At 50.3% G+C, this 14,570-nt stretch overlaps 1 protein-coding gene across 1 annotated transcript; it reads left to right on the top strand.

The window, feature by feature from the left end:
* Positions 1-1,886: 1,886 nt before the first annotated feature.
* On the top strand, positions 1,887-6,549 carry Gnat1 (G protein subunit alpha transducin 1). The gene is made up of 9 exons (XM_032909575.1): positions 1,887-2,046; positions 3,263-3,305; positions 3,420-3,561; positions 3,654-3,811; positions 3,916-4,044; positions 4,409-4,538; positions 4,703-4,856; positions 4,974-5,165; positions 5,485-6,549. The coding sequence occupies exons 1-8, from the start codon at positions 1,941-1,943 to the stop codon at positions 5,162-5,164; spliced, it is 1,053 nt and encodes a 350-aa protein (XP_032765466.1). The 5' UTR covers positions 1,887-1,940; the 3' UTR covers position 5,165; positions 5,485-6,549.
* Positions 6,550-14,570: the final 8,021 nt, after the last annotated feature.

Below are 14,570 nucleotides of genomic sequence, written 5' to 3'. Positions count from 1 at the left end.
TGGGAATGGAGGCGGGTTAGGCCCACAACTGCTGAGAGATGCGAGCCAGGTGGAAACTTGAAGGCAATGGACCTGCTACCCTCGGGGAGCAGAGGCAGGCAGATCTCTTGAGTTTGAGGCCAGCCTGGTCTACAGAGTGTGTTCTAGGATAGCCAGGACTACAGAGGAACCCTACCTTGAAGACACAATCTGTGTAGAGGACAGGTTTGGTTGAATAACGAGGGCTCGGGCATTTCCTAAGCTACAGAGACCACTCAGGTCTCCATTTACACTGTGCCATTGAAGGTGGGTGGAGCCCAAGGGCTGAGTGACAGAGGGAACTTGCTTCTGAACAGAGCCCTCCTCACTCAGAATGAATGACAAAGATCGCCAGGGTAGGGTATCTACTTCCTACCACCCTTAGGGACAACTCGATGCTCAGTGCTTGGGACCCTAGCACCCACCCCCTTGTAGTCTGTCACAGAGTTGAGTCTGGTTTCAGGAAAGGGGGCTCTAGACCAGCAGAGGGAGCCCAAGATAAGGTTTCCAACTTTAGAGTCACAAACCGTCTCTAGCACCTAGCTGCTCAGCACAGCAGACTCCAGACTTCAACTGCTACCCCTGACCCCTGAGTAAAGGCTGTCAGGTTATAGTGGCACCCTATGCAGGCCCCACATTATGAGTGAGACCCCGCTCTTCCGTACTCTGGGATGCTCCAAGTCTGCAATAGACTTGTCAAAAATACACTGAATCTAGCCACCTCTATAGTGGTCTTTGTTGGACCTAAATGCACATGCACACCCAGTCATGTGCATGGGCTGGCACAGACAAGCATGTATGCACACATAGGGACACAGGTGCGCATCTAAGTACTTAGGCAAGTGCACTGTAGTGCGAATGCCATAGTTGCCTGTATTTGAGCGCTCAGGCACACGTGCACAGCTGTGAATCCACACAAAGCACAGCACAGTGAGCACACAAACACGGGTGCCTACACAGAGAAATGCTTAAGATGCTGGAGGTGCAGCCCGGCAGTGAAGCACATGTCCAGCACGCAGGAATCCCTAGATTTGACCTTCAGCGTGTACACACACAGGGCACCAGGTTACATGCACACATTGCATGCATAGCCATGCAAACAGGTGTGTAAGGGCATGTGCACTTAAAAAGCTACTAACAGGTACACATACATGCGGTATACAGACCCCAGTGTGTCTACTCATTACTTCGCTTGATCCTAGTAAGGAACGGAAAGACACACAGGCCTGTATGTGTAGCAGACTCACCCATCCGCCAGCAGAGGACATGTTAGAGGGGTCACATTTAACCCTGAGTGTGAGGCAATGGAAAGTCACCTATTCCCTCCTGGCTCCTGGGAGGCACAGAACCCTCTGATCTGGAGACACCCCACTCTTCTAAGCCGCTGCCAATTATGTGACCCTGTCAGCCGCTTCTAATCAGTAAAATGGGGCTGTGATTCGGGCACCACCTTCCTCCAAGTTCATGTAAGCCTACAGCATAAGGAGCGGTGACCTCAGCTGGGCAGGCAGGAGGTCCTCTGGGCCAGCTTCTCCAGTCTCCTGCCAGCCCTGCCCCCAGTCCCACCACTTCTGTGCTAAAGGGTCTGTTCCCTCAATTCCACCAAATAAATGCATATAGGACGGGGGAAGGACTCTCTAGGATCTCTTCTGGAGAACTGGAGGGGGGTAAAGGGGTGCCAAGTCAGCAGTTGATGGATTGGGGCCTTGCCAGACTGATTAAAAGGCTGGGAGACTGAGCTTCACCTGTCCTTGTCTCTGATTGGCCCTCAGGCAACCCTAACTCTCAAATCCCACTGAGCAATCCCACCAGGGCCTGTGCAGGTCTGTGGAAGAGTCAGTTGACTGCTGGCTTTGGGGCCAGAAGGTTGTCTGAGGAGGCCAGAGGCTGCCTACCCTGTCCCTTTGCCTGCTGCTGGGACCATGGGGGCTGGGGCCAGCGCTGAGGAGAAGCACTCCAGAGAGCTGGAAAAGAAGCTGAAAGAAGATGCTGAGAAGGACGCACGGACCGTGAAGCTGCTGCTTCTGGGTAGGGGTGCGGGCCAGTGTTAGAAGGGGACAGCTGTGGGTCAGCGGCCTGGGGCTGGACAAAGAGCCTTTCCTTAAGGCAGGGATTCCTTTGGGGAAGAATGACAGGGTGGTGGGGCAGAGAGCACAGAGCGAGCTATTCCCAGGCAAGGTCTGACAGGTGATGGATGTCCTAGTCCCCCAAGGCGAGGTACTTGGGGCAACTTCTTGAGGACACCCTGAAGTGTATACCAAACACACGGTTGTATAAATGTGTGTCTTCAGACACATTTTTGCCCTTGAGCTATAGCCTATGGTTTTCCAGGCCTGCTCAGCGAGGTCTTCTCAGCTCTTCTTTCTCCCTTGGGAATGAGGTCTGAGAATAATTCTTGGATCACCAGGTCCACAAAGGCACTGGGTGCCAGAGCGTGGTCATCGGTAGACCCGTGAAACAGCTTTAAAAAGTGGACCGATGCCAGGCAGTGGTGGTGCATGCCTTCAGTCCCACCACTGGGGCAGAAACAAGTGAATCTGTGAGTCTGAGGCTAGCTTGGAGTTCCAGAACAGCCATGCCTACACAAAAGAAAAAAAAGAACGTGGAAAAATAGTGAAGCCTACATGGGATAAATAAAGCTGATCCCATGATCCCATGGATACTGAGGGGAGATGGGGGGACTGCCATTGCTTAATTCAACAGAAAGTCGCTGTTTCAGAAGGACAGGCAGAGGTACTAAGCCAGAGCCCTAGGAGAAAGGCCACTAAGCCGGAAATCCCATTAATTGTACCCAACACCCTTAAGGAGTCGCAGGCTCAGGAAGGATGTCAGTTCTGTCCTCTCCCCCACCTAAGGATGCTAATTCCCTCTGAGCCTCTCAGAGACACCTCCCTAGTTTCGGGGAAAAGCAGAGGCTGCCGGTCCCATTCAGATAATCCTGTGCATGCAGTACTGACCAACTCCACAAGGTGGCACTAGAGGGTTCCTTATTTTGGTCTCACAACATAAGACTTTATACATCAGAGTCTTGGGAAACCTCCTTCTCTCTGGGCACAGTTAAGGTCACTCAACAGATGTAGGTCCCCTTTGTCACCTACAACCATTTTCTTCAGAGGTCTCAAAGACTTTACTTTGAATAGAGGTGAGGGCAAGTGTATCTAGAGGTCTAGTTGGCACCCCAAGGCTCTGATCCAAAAGAAGTGGTGGTTAGTGCGGCTCTGAAGCACCACCTCTTTCCTTTCAGGTGCCGGTGAATCCGGGAAAAGCACTATTGTCAAGCAGATGAAGTGAGTGTTCCCTGTCCATCCTAAGGCCCCTGGTGGTGGGCGGGTACACGCACATTAGAACCTGTCCTTTCCTACTGACCCTGGAGACTCTGACTTTGCTGGTCTTGGCTGTAGGATTATCCACCAGGACGGGTATTCGCTGGAAGAATGCCTCGAGTTCATCGCCATCATCTACGGCAACACTCTGCAGTCCATCCTGGCCATTGTGAGGGCTATGACCACGCTCAACATTCAGTACGGAGATTCGGCCCGGCAGGTGAGGCAGGAGGCAGGCTGACGTTAGGCTTCGAGGGCTCGTGGCACCTGGCTAGGCTCAGGTTCACAACCACTACCTTGCCCTACCCCCAGGACGATGCCCGGAAGCTGATGCACATGGCGGATACTATTGAGGAAGGCACAATGCCCAAGGAGATGTCAGACATCATTCAGCGCCTGTGGAAGGACTCCGGTATCCAAGCTTGCTTTGACCGAGCCTCAGAATACCAACTCAATGACTCTGCTGGCTAGTGAGTACACCAGTGGATGCCAGGGGGCAGAGGTGGGTGGGCAGGACCCCGCTGGTGTGAACACCCACGCCACTCACCCACTCATACCGGGTGGTCTTCCTCAGCTACCTTTCAGACCTAGAGCGTCTGGTGACTCCAGGATACGTGCCCACTGAGCAGGATGTGTTGCGTTCTCGTGTCAAAACCACTGGTATTATCGAGACTCAATTCTCCTTCAAGGACCTCAACTTCAGGTAAGACCCCTGCTCTAAGAGCTTAGCTGGGGGGGGGGATTTAGCTCAGTGGTAGAGCGCTTGCCTAGCAAGCGCAAGGCCCTGGTTCGGTCCCCAGCTCCGGAAAAAAAAAAAAAAAAAAACAAAAAACAAAAACAAAAAAAACAAAAAAACAAAAAAAAAAAAAAAAGGGCTTAGCTGGCCTGACTGGAACTTCACTGTCTTGAGTGAAGGTCCTACCTTTGCCAGGAGAAAGGCCGGCCATTTCAGATGCCAAGTGGTACGAGGGCTCTCCAGCCAGCTTAGGATGGCAAAAGGGTAACAGTGGGCATATCCAGGTGACCTGATACACCGGTCTAAATCTGGACCTGGCTCTGCCTGACAGAATGTTCGATGTGGGCGGGCAGCGTTCCGAGCGCAAAAAGTGGATCCACTGCTTTGAGGGTGTGACGTGCATCATTTTCATCGCTGCGCTGAGCGCTTACGACATGGTGCTGGTGGAGGACGACGAAGTGGTGAGTTGGGCCTGAGTGTTTGAGGAGGGAGGTGGAGCCTGGGGGAGCCAGTGAGACTCACGAAAACAGAAGTTGTCTGGGAGCGGTTGGTGTCGGGAGGCCAGGGACCAAGGGACAGCAGCGACCTGCGTAGCCTGGTGCCCAACAGCCGCTCCCCTCCCCAGAACCGAATGCACGAGAGCCTGCACCTGTTCAACAGCATCTGCAATCACCGCTACTTCGCCACGACGTCCATCGTGCTCTTCCTCAACAAGAAGGACGTTTTCTCCGAGAAGATAAAAAAGGCACACCTCAGCATCTGCTTTCCCGATTACGATGGTGAGATCCCTAGTCCCGGCCGCCAGGCGGTGCCACAACCCCACGATTCCCGCCGCGCTCTCCTTCCCGCGGGGAAAAAGCCTTCCCTCACAGAGAGAATGCTGCCCTCTGCCGCAGGACCTAACACTTACGACGATGCCGGCAACTACATCAAAGTGCAGTTCCTGGAGCTTAACATGCGACGTGATGTGAAGGAGATCTATTCCCACATGACCTGCGCTACCGACACACAGAACGTCAAGTTTGTCTTTGACGCCGTCACCGACATTATCATCAAGGAGAACCTCAAAGACTGCGGGCTCTTCTGAGGTGGGGTGCTAGCTAGCCAGACCTTCCACCATCCTTCGCCTTAATCTCAGGGCCCTAACCCTGCCCCTAGTTCCTCACTAAGTTCACTGCCTCAGACTGCCACGTTCCCTGTTGCCCACCCCTAAACCCCGCCCCACTGCTCTCAGGTTCCACCCACTACCAGAGGCCCCTCCCCCTACTCATTAGTTCCACATCCTTTTTATCCCTCCCCAACCTCCGGATGCACAAATGGGAGTGACCCACTCCCACCCCAATGCCTAATCCCATTTATTTTGCTGTTCAAGGGGGGCTGAGGTCCTATTTCCTGTTCTCTTCACAGATACCTGAATCCATGTCTGCCCCGTGCCCTGAGACTCTGTATCCCTACAGCCCTGTAGTCCCCTCAAATAACGTCTATTCCTCAAGCTGCTGCTCCCGTAGCCGCACACCCAAAGCTCTGAGGCTTGACGTGCAGACCCTCCCCCAAGTACCCAACTCTACCCTGCTTTTCACCGCCTGGCTGCACTGGCCTCTTGGACCTACGGCAGCCAGCCTCAGCTAGGACAGCACAGGACTTGGGACAGCTGGAGCTCACAGTGACTCAGCAGTGCCCTAGTGACCCGTCTCCAGCATCATCGGCCACCCCCAGCAGCAGCAGCTCACCAGCAGATCCCGGTTCACCAAACAGCCCTCCCTCCCCAGTTTCCACGAAGGGCTTGAGGTCTCCCTCCCTCAAGCAGTAGGCCGGTCCAGCCTGCTGCCTGCATATGACAAGTCCAACACCTGTCTACCCAGTGGTCAGTGGCTGTCCCTCCCAGTAGCCTGAGGAGTCCAAAGTCCAAGCTCTGGTCTTTGAAGCCTCGCACAGAGAAATTAGTGACTTTGACTTGGGTGCCAGGGAAAGACTCAAGCCAAACCCATTCCCAAATACTGGGCTCAGGGTTTCTCCTACTCCCTTCTCCCTCTGGGTCTCGCCCCTCTGTCCTTGGATACTTCCACACCACACCTTGTCCACCCACACACAATACGCAGGGCTTGCTGGTTAAGGTATGCTGTATCAAAGGACGGTGTTATTGACATAGGGATGACCAATAATGAAGCCACACTGAGGGGTGGCTCAGAGCAGAGTCCAGCCCCTATTGATCAACCATGGGCAAAGAATATCCCGTGTAAGGTTACAGGCAATTCCATGTGACCACGTCGTCCCTTCTGATTCAGGCCCCATAGCTTGGGAGGGAGGACTGAAAAACCATGCCTAAACCATTAGAGACAATGCCCCACATCTCCCAGCCACTTCTCCTACCACCTTTGCTTAAGCCTGCAGACCAGAGACAGTGTTGCTGGTAGAGGCAAGCTCTCCTTCCCTTAGCTAACTACAGACTCAGCAATAAACCTTTGCACCAGGTCTGCTGTCCTTCTTCGAGTCAGTGGGGGAGGTTTAGCCCTCATGCGTTCCTAATACTAGACATCAGTGATGTAGGGGTCTCAGTACTAGACATCAGTGATGTAGGGGTCTCAGTACTAGACATCAGTGATGTAGGGGTCTCAGTACTAGGCATCAGTGATGTAGGGGTCTCAGTACTAGACATCAGTGATGTAGGGGTCTCAGTACTAGACATCAGTGATGTAGGGGTCTCAGTACTAGACATCAGTGATGTAGGGGTCTCAGTACTAGACATCAGTGATGTAGGAAGAGGACCCCCTTCCAAGGTAAAGTGTCTGGCCTGACCCGGGCTGTGGGATCGCAGAGGGGATTAGTAGGTCCAACTCATGAAGTCAGACGGAGGCTGAGAGATACGGGAAACGTGATTGGGACAGGTTCAGATCAACAGGAAGGTTTTGTTTACTTGTTTTATGAGACAGGGCCTTACTGGGTAAACTAGGCTGGCTTTGAACTCACCATTTTCCTGCCTCTGAGTGCTGGGATTATTGGCATGCTTCTTTGATGACACCTAGTGACAGGGAGATGTGAGACAAAAGTTTGTCTGACAGACAGTAGACTGCACCGGCGCTGGCTGAGCACTTGGACCTGTGGGCACAGGAGCAGGAGCAGAGATGGTGGATGAGGGCGGGCAGGGCGAGATTCCAGGAGAAGGTAATGGATCTCAAAGTGTGGATGTGAATGTGGCCAGGACTAGGGTGAGGCAAAGGAGGTATCCTCTCCAGAGCAACGGTGACAGCCAAGGGCTGGTGCCTGGCTTTAAACCCAGCACACAGGAAGCAGAGGCAGGTCTCTGCGAGTGTGAGACTATCTCAATCTACAGGGCAAGATCCAGATCACACACACACACCCCACACGCACACACCCCACACACACCTTTTTAGGGGAGCTGGAGAGATGGCTTGGCGTAAAAGCACATGATGCTTTTACAGAGACCTGAGCTCAGTTCTCACAGCTGCTCACAACCGTGTAGCTCCAAGGCCAGAAGCTCTGATGCCTTCTTTTAGCTTTAGAAGGTGCCCGGACTCACACCCACATATCCCCACATACAGACACACACATAAAGATAAATAAATAACAAAACAAGTATTTAAAAAAAATCAGGGGGGGTTGGGGATTTAGCTCAGCGGTAGAGTGCTTGCCTAGCAAGCGCAAGGCCCTGGGTTCGGTCCCCAGCTCCAAAAAAAAGAAAAGAATAAATAAATAAATAAATAAATAAATAAAAATCAGGGAACTGGAGAGAAACGGCTCGGCATTTAAGAGGCTATGACTGGGGTTGGGATTTGGCTCAGTGGTAGAGCACTTGCCTAGCAAGCGCAAAGGCCCTGGGTTCAGTCCCCAGCTCCGAAAAAAAAAAAAAAAAAAAAAAAAAAAAAAGGCTATGACTGCTCTTCCAGAGGACCTGGGTTTGGTTCTCAATACCCACATGGTAACTCACAACTGCCTGTAACTCTCAGCTCAAGGGACCCAGTATCTTCTTCTGGCTTCTGTGAGCACGGCACACACATGGGACACAGACATCCATGACACCCATGCAGGCAAAACATCCATTGGCATAAAGTAAAATGATTGTTTTAAAGATTTATTTATTTCGTGTATGTGGGTACACTGTCACTGACTTCAGACACACCAGAAGAGGGCATCGGATCCCATTACAGATGGTTGTGAGCCCCCATGTGGTTGCTGGGATTTGAACTCAGGACCTCTGAAAGAGCAGTCAGTGCTTTTAACCGCTGAGACAGCTCTCCAGCCTATAAAATAATTTTTAACATTTTTAGTTGGGTGTGGCGACACACGTCTTTAATCCCAGCATTCTGAAGGCAAGGCAGGTGAATCTCTGAGTTTGAGGCCAGCCTGGTCTACATAGTGAGTTCTAAGACAACCAGAGCAACATAGTGAAATAATGTCTTAAAAAACAAAACAAAACAAAACCAAAAACCCCCCAAAATTTAATCTTAAAAAAAAATTGGGCAGGTAATGGTGGCATAAGCCATCTTTAATCCCAGAGAAGGGGATCTTTGTAAATTTGAGGCCAGCATGGTCTACAGAGCAAGTTCTAGCACAACCAGACTATTACAAAGAAACACTGTATCAAAAACAAAAACAAAAACAAAGTCACAGCTAAACAAAGGAATCAGGAGGACTGGAGAGATGGCTCAGCCATAGAGAACACTGACTATTCCTCTAGAGGTCCTGAGTTCAAATCCCAGCAACCTCATGGGGTGACTCACAACCATCTGTGATGGGATCCGATGCCCTCTTCTGGTGTGTCTGAAGACAGTTACAGTGCAGTCGAATACATAAAATAAATAAAATAATTTAAAAAATAAAATAATTAAAAAAGAAAAAGAAATCAGGAAGTGGCAAGGTGGTACAAGCCTTTGTGCAGGCTGATTTCCTTGAGTTTACGGTCACCCTCATCTGCACAGCAAGTTCCAGGCCAACCAGGACTACACAGAAAGACTCTGTCAATATATTTTTTTCTTTTTTACAAATCACCGTCTGGTGTGGTGGCTCACAGCTTTCAAATTGGAAATAGGACTAGCAAGATAGCTCGGTGAATCCATTTCCTGGGTAAGTCGAGTTCCATCCCCAGAACCCACATAAAGGTGGGGGAAGAGAACCGACTCAAAGTTGCCCTCTGACCTCCACATTTCACTGTGGTACGCAACATAACATGAAGACATCTGCTCCTAGATGTGTTTCCTCTCTCTTTTTCTTCTTCTTTTTTCCTTCTTATTTTTGGTAGGGGTGGTGAAATATATGGTGAAATACCATGGAATTTACATATTATTTATTTTTCGATTTGTTTTTGTGACAGGGTTTCAAAAAAAAAAAAAATCTGTGTAGCCCTGGCTGTCCTGGAACTCCGTGTAGACCAGGCTGGCCTCCAACTCAGAGATCCCCCTGCCTCTGCCTCCTGAGTGCTGGGATTAAAGGAATGTGCCACCACTGCCCAGCTAAGCATTACATTAAAAAAAAATTATTAGTGTGTATGAGAGACAGACAGACAGACAGACAGACAGAGGCAGACAGAGACAGAGAATGTGTGTGTGGGTGTTGGTGCACACATGCCATGGCCTGTATGAGAGGGTAGAGGTTAGTTTTGCCTTCCCACCTTGTTTTTGAGGCAGAGTCTCTCGTTTGCGGCAAGCCGAGTACTCCATGAGCTTCCCGGCCATTGTGCCTCCCTCCGAGGCTACAGATGTGAGCTGCTACATCTTCTCCCACAGGTCCCAGCTCAGGTCCTCAGGCGTGTGCAGCAAACGCTCTTATCCCTCTCCACAACTTCATCTTCACTGTTTTACTTATTTTGTTTTCTAAGACAGGGTCTCCCTGTGTAGCCCTGGCTGTCCCGGAACTCACTCTGTAGACCAGGCTGGCCTCGAACTCAGAGATCCGCCTGCTTCTGCCTCCTGAGTGCTGTAGCTGAAGGCCTGAGCCACCAATCACAGCCTGGCCTCTCTATTTAAATGTGCGTGTTGGTGACCCTGAATATGTTCAGAGTGTCGTTCAGACGTCATTACCATCTCTCACTAGAACCTTTCCCATCCTACACATCTGAACATTTTTATCTTTTAGACAGTAACTCCCCCCTCGAGGCCCTGGCAATCAGCAGTCTTGTCTCACACAAACAGGATCAGACAACATGTCTGTCTGTGTGTGAGATGCTTGCTTCACTGAGGTAAAACTGACGTTTAGCCATACAGTAGCCTGTGTCCGAGTTCCCCTCTTTCTTTTTCTTTTTCTTTGGAGCTGGGGACCGAACCCAGGGCCTTGCGCTCGCTAGGCAAGCGCTCTACCGCTGAGCTAGATCCCCAACCCCCTTGGTTTGGTTTCTTGAGCCACTGTTCTCTTAGCTCCGGCTTTCCTGGAGCTCACTATGTGGACCAGACTGGCCTCAAACTCCCAGAGATCCACCGCCTCTGCTCCTCAAGCGCTGGGATTAAAGGCATGCGCCACCACTGGCAGACCGTGTTCCTAATTTTTGATTACATTCATGTATTTATTTTGTGTGTGTGTGGAAGGGGAGGGGGACACACACACCTCAGTGCACATGTGGAGTCAGAGCCAACTGAGCGGGAACTGTTTCTCTCCCCTTTACCAAGCCATTGCCAAGCGATTAGGGCTTAGCATTAAACCCTTTACCCCTGAGCCATCTTGCCAGCCTAATCTTCAGGTTCTGCAGGCCTGTGCCACGGCACCTGATTTCTTTTGCTTTTCAGCCTTGTTGTACTGTGTAGCCTAGGCTGACTTAGAACTAGCAAACTCCACCTACTAAGTGCTAGGAACCCACAAACCACCATGCCTGGCTCCTCTTGCGTAACACCCCCATTTTGCTCTTGGCCTTGGGATTAGAGCCAGGATTTTGCCCATGCTAGAAAATTCTCAGCCACTATATCTGTGTGTGTGCACAGTAAAATAGCTTTTAAACTTTTAATATTGATGTCAGGGACAGGGGCTCACGTCACTTTAAAAGAAGAGGGTTGGGGGAGGGGTGGGGACTGGAGAGATGGCTCAGTGGTTAGGAGCACTGACTGCTCTTCCAGAGGTCGAGAGTTCAATTCCCAGCAACCGCACGGCGGCTCACGACCATCTGTAATGGGATCCGATGCCCCCTTCTGGTGTGTCTAAGGACAGTGACAGTGTCCCCGCATACATGAAATAAATAAATAAATCTTTTTTAAAAAAGGAGAGCCAAGAAGGTCAGCCAGCTCTACATAGTGAGTTCCAGGCCAGCCTGGATTACAGTTTGAGAATTTATTTCAAAAACAAAAACAAAAAATTCAATCAAATAAATGAAACTCAAAAAACTAGTCATCTACCAGTCATTTCTGTCAGGGGTCGGGATTGAACCTACTGCCTCACTACAAGACAATGTGTCCGTGCTCGCTGAGCTACAGCCACAGCCCAAATGTCACTGCTTTGTTTTGTTCCCCTCGCCTCAGTCATACCTGGCACACATGCTGGGCAAGTACTCTGTCTCTGTCTGCCCCCAACACACACACAGGCACGCACACACACGCACACGCACGCACACGCACACACGCACGCACGCACACTCATTCCTTGAATCTTAAGAATTTTATTTCTATGCAAAACATAATTTTATTTGCCCTGTTTTAGTGGCAAATAAAAAAAAAAGCAGTGATATCCATGAGATATAGTTCAGGAAAAGTCATTAAATTTTTTTAAATTCTGAATGTGATGGTACACATGGTTAATCCACGGTATGTTCGTGTAAGGTTCTGGATTAAGTCCCCGGGGAAACACGGGTGCTAGGCAGGTGTGTGTGCACACACTCACGTACTTAAAGAACAAACACACGTATTCTAGCAGGGTATATAGTAGTGCATGCCTGGGTATTCAGTGTTTGGGAGGATCAGGGTTCAGGACCACCTCAGATTCATAGGGAGCGTGAAGCATGTGAAACTCTGTCTTCACAAACAGATCAAAGCGTCAAGGATATCACAGGAAGACCTACAGGATCAATTTACCTGGGCCCACGCTCACAGAAATGAGCCACCAACCAAAGAGCATGCATGGGCTGGACCCAGGCTCCTGAACATGTATAAGAGATGTGTAGCTTGGTCTTCATGTGGGTCCCCTAACAACTGGAGCAGGGGCTATCTTGGACTCTGTTGCCTGTCTTTGGATCCCTTTGCCCTAGCTGGACTGACTGGTCAGGCCTCACGGGGAGAGAAAGGACTTAGTTCTGCTGTGCCAGGGTGGGTTGTTACCCATGAAGGGTGGGGTGGAGGAGGTGTAAGGGTGGGACTGGGAGGAAAGGAGGGATGGGGATAGGGTGTGATCAGGACATAAAGTGAGTAAATTAATTAAATTAATTCGTGAGAAAAAAAGATCTAAACAAGAACAAAGCAGTGATGGTTTAGAAAGCAACCTGGGTTTTCTACTAAGCGCAAGTGCAAACTCTTTTGAAGGAAACAGAGAAAGGCAGGTATGATGGTACAGAGAGATTTCTCTGAGTCAAAGGCCATCCTGGTCTATATACAGAGTTCTATACAGTGAGGCCCTGTTTCAAAAAGAGAGAGAAAGGGGTTGGGGATTTAGCTCAGTGGTAGAGCGCTTGCCTAGCAAGAGCAAGGCCTTTGGGTTCAGTCCCCAGCTCCAAAAAAAAAAAAAGAAAAGAAAAAAAGAGAGAGAGAAGAGAGAAAAAGAGAGAGAGAGGAGAGGGGGAGAAGAGAGAGAGAGAGAGAGAGAGAGAGAGAGAGAGAGAGAGAGAGAGAGAGAGAGAGAGAGGAAAGAGAAAGAGAGAAAAGGGACTGAGTGTGATTTTTTGTTTTTAGTAAACCAGGCTGACCTCAAACTCCTGAGTGCTGGGATTAAAGGTCTGTCTCACCACTGCCCAGCAAATGTACAAATGTAGTAAAAATTTTTAAGAAAATTAGAAAGATATATATATGTATATATATATATATGTATACACATATATATATCCTACCTTTAATCCAGGATTAGGGAGAGGCTGGAGGGTCTCTGTGAATTTGAAATCAACCTGGTCTACAGAGTGAGTTCCAGGACAGCCAGGGCTACACAGAGAAACTCTACCTCAAGCCAAAAAGGGAGGAGGGGCAGACTAATGGTATCTCCCTCATTAGCTGCCCTGTTTGCGGCGAGCTCTTGAGTAAGGAGGAAAGAAGAACTTCAAATCTATACGTGAGCTGGACTCCACCCACCAAGGGTGGTCTTGAAGTACAGTGTCTGGGACAGAAGAATAATATTTCTGAGTCTTCTGTGATGGTAACCATGCCTGGCCTTAAGCTGCACTGTGTGTGAGGGGAGTCTTCTAGGCAGAAATCCTTAGCCCCACTTACCACAGCAGTGTAAACACGCTGTAAGGAATCAGCTCAGTTAGTGCCTGGTGGCTGATATATAGTCCAGGGCAGAGGATTGGACAGAACACCACGGTCATATTTGTCATGTAGTGGAGGTATTTACTATGTGCCCTCCAGCCATCCTGTCTGTCCTACAACCTCAGAGTGTCCCTGAGGGCCCTCATGATCTTTCACTCTGGCTCTGACAGGTCTCGCCTGGCTCGGCCACTGACCAGAGATTAGACAAGTGGATGGTTAATGCCACTGACGTCAAGCCTGGCTGGATGACCACTGGGAACCCTCCCATGGGCAGCAGCACGGTCCATGTGACCTGGGCTCATTAAACTGCTTCAGTGGCCAGAGAAGCTAGGGGCCAGATCTCAGGGGAGAGAGAGGGCAGGCATACCAGACCTGCAGAAGCAGGCCTTGGCCGGGAAGCTACCAGCTCTAGGGGCCCAAGCTGGGGAAGACTAGATAAGGGGACTGCCTGTGGGTTACCTCCATTCTTGTGCATTCTGTGGTGTGACATTCAACTCTGATTATGCCCGGAGAGAGCCTCCTGAACACTGAACAACGAACGAATGTAGTCAGGAGCATAGCTCTGGGTCTTCCCCTCTGGAGTGTGAAGCGAGATTCCCCTCTTCTGTGAACCCTTTTAAGTCCCCAATTTGTTTCCTTAACAAGTATCTCACCCTTATACATAGCCTGGAACCCACGAGTGCCAATCATACCGTGTACAGGGCTCTCCCTGGAGAGCTCTTGTCCAGCCCCGACTTGTTGCTTCCATCCCCTCGGCTGAGTCTGGTCCTCAGGCTCCTCCTCCACTAGGATGTCATTCATTCGTGCACTGATTCCGAAAGACATTTGTCATCTACGTGTCCCACGCAGAGCGCATGAAGATGCTGACGCTGGGACTGAGTGCGTTGGGGGGGGGGTGTTGATTGGGCAGCCACTGCAAGGCCTAGAAGAGCTGGTTCTTTGGTGATTTGGGTACCTTTGAGTGCTAAAGGACAAATCGGAGGTTGCCAAGGACTTAGGACTGTGAGGATCTCAGGCCAGTGAAGCAAGGGCAGAGGCACAGAAGCATGACATTTGGCATGTTCTTAAAAACGGAAGGACCGAGTGTGGTCAGCCAGGCCGTGTCAGGAG

The sequence above is a fragment of the Rattus rattus genome, chromosome 8 (genome assembly GCF_011064425.1).
Source record: "Rattus rattus isolate New Zealand chromosome 8, Rrattus_CSIRO_v1, whole genome shotgun sequence".
Lineage (NCBI taxonomy): Eukaryota > Metazoa > Chordata > Mammalia > Rodentia > Muridae > Rattus > Rattus rattus.
This window is presented reverse-complemented; position numbering and strand designations above follow the sequence as displayed.